Consider the following 689-nt stretch of genomic DNA (forward strand, 5'->3'; position numbering starts at 1 on the left):
TAAAGAAAAAGAAACTCGAGAAAGCAGAATCATTAATCTGTGTTGATTTCTGCTAGATCCACTGAGGAGAACCGTAGGAGTTTGCCTATAGTGTATTTTGAACCATTACAAAGAGTCTCATCTAAAGGCAATGTGCACTTACGTGTTAATTCGTACGTCGTTAATGCAGAGCTGCTGTTCACTGTCTTGAAGCTGCTTTGGGCTATTCAGGGTAAGCAAAGCAGAAAGCTTGTTACAGTGCAAGGAAATAGTTATTGCAAATGATGTACAGCAGAGACAGAGGCAAATGATGCAGCACACAGATACACAGTTTGAGCTTTAGGACTATACCTTGAAGGGCAATAAAATCACATCGCTCTCTCATAACACATCAAAAGCACCTCACTCACACGGGGCTGTTTCATTTCCTCCTCAAAGAGAGGATCTCACAAAAATACAACACAAAAATGTTCTGACTCCTAGACTAAATAGAACAAATGAGTAAAAAGGAAACAATTTCTAGGGGGGAAGCTCTCAACACTGTATTACATCCTTATTTCTCAACATGCAAAATTCAAAACCTGAAGAGCTGCAGGGTAAAGACCTGAAACACAGGCCACAAAAAGCGAACACTTACAGTAGGACAGGACCCGTTTCTTTAAATGTCTGTTGGATTTCCCACAGTTTCACTTATAGAATTCAATATTCCT

At 39.8% G+C, this 689-nt stretch overlaps 1 protein-coding gene across 1 annotated transcript in view; it reads right to left on the minus strand.

Annotated features, from left to right (window-relative positions):
* SDK1 (sidekick cell adhesion molecule 1) overlaps positions 1-689 on the minus strand; it is a gene marked incomplete at its 5' end in the record, with an annotated part of 152,876 nt that overhangs the window by 45,485 nt on the left and 106,702 nt on the right. The window contains one exon of the mRNA XM_009580985.1: positions 143-202. Coding sequence (XP_009579280.1) covers positions 143-202 — 60 coding nt within the window. The remainder of the gene's footprint in view (positions 1-142; positions 203-689) is intronic.

This window comes from Fulmarus glacialis, unplaced genomic scaffold (genome assembly GCF_000690835.1).
Source record: "Fulmarus glacialis isolate BGI_N327 unplaced genomic scaffold, ASM69083v1 scaffold2547, whole genome shotgun sequence".
Lineage (NCBI taxonomy): Eukaryota > Metazoa > Chordata > Aves > Procellariiformes > Procellariidae > Fulmarus > Fulmarus glacialis.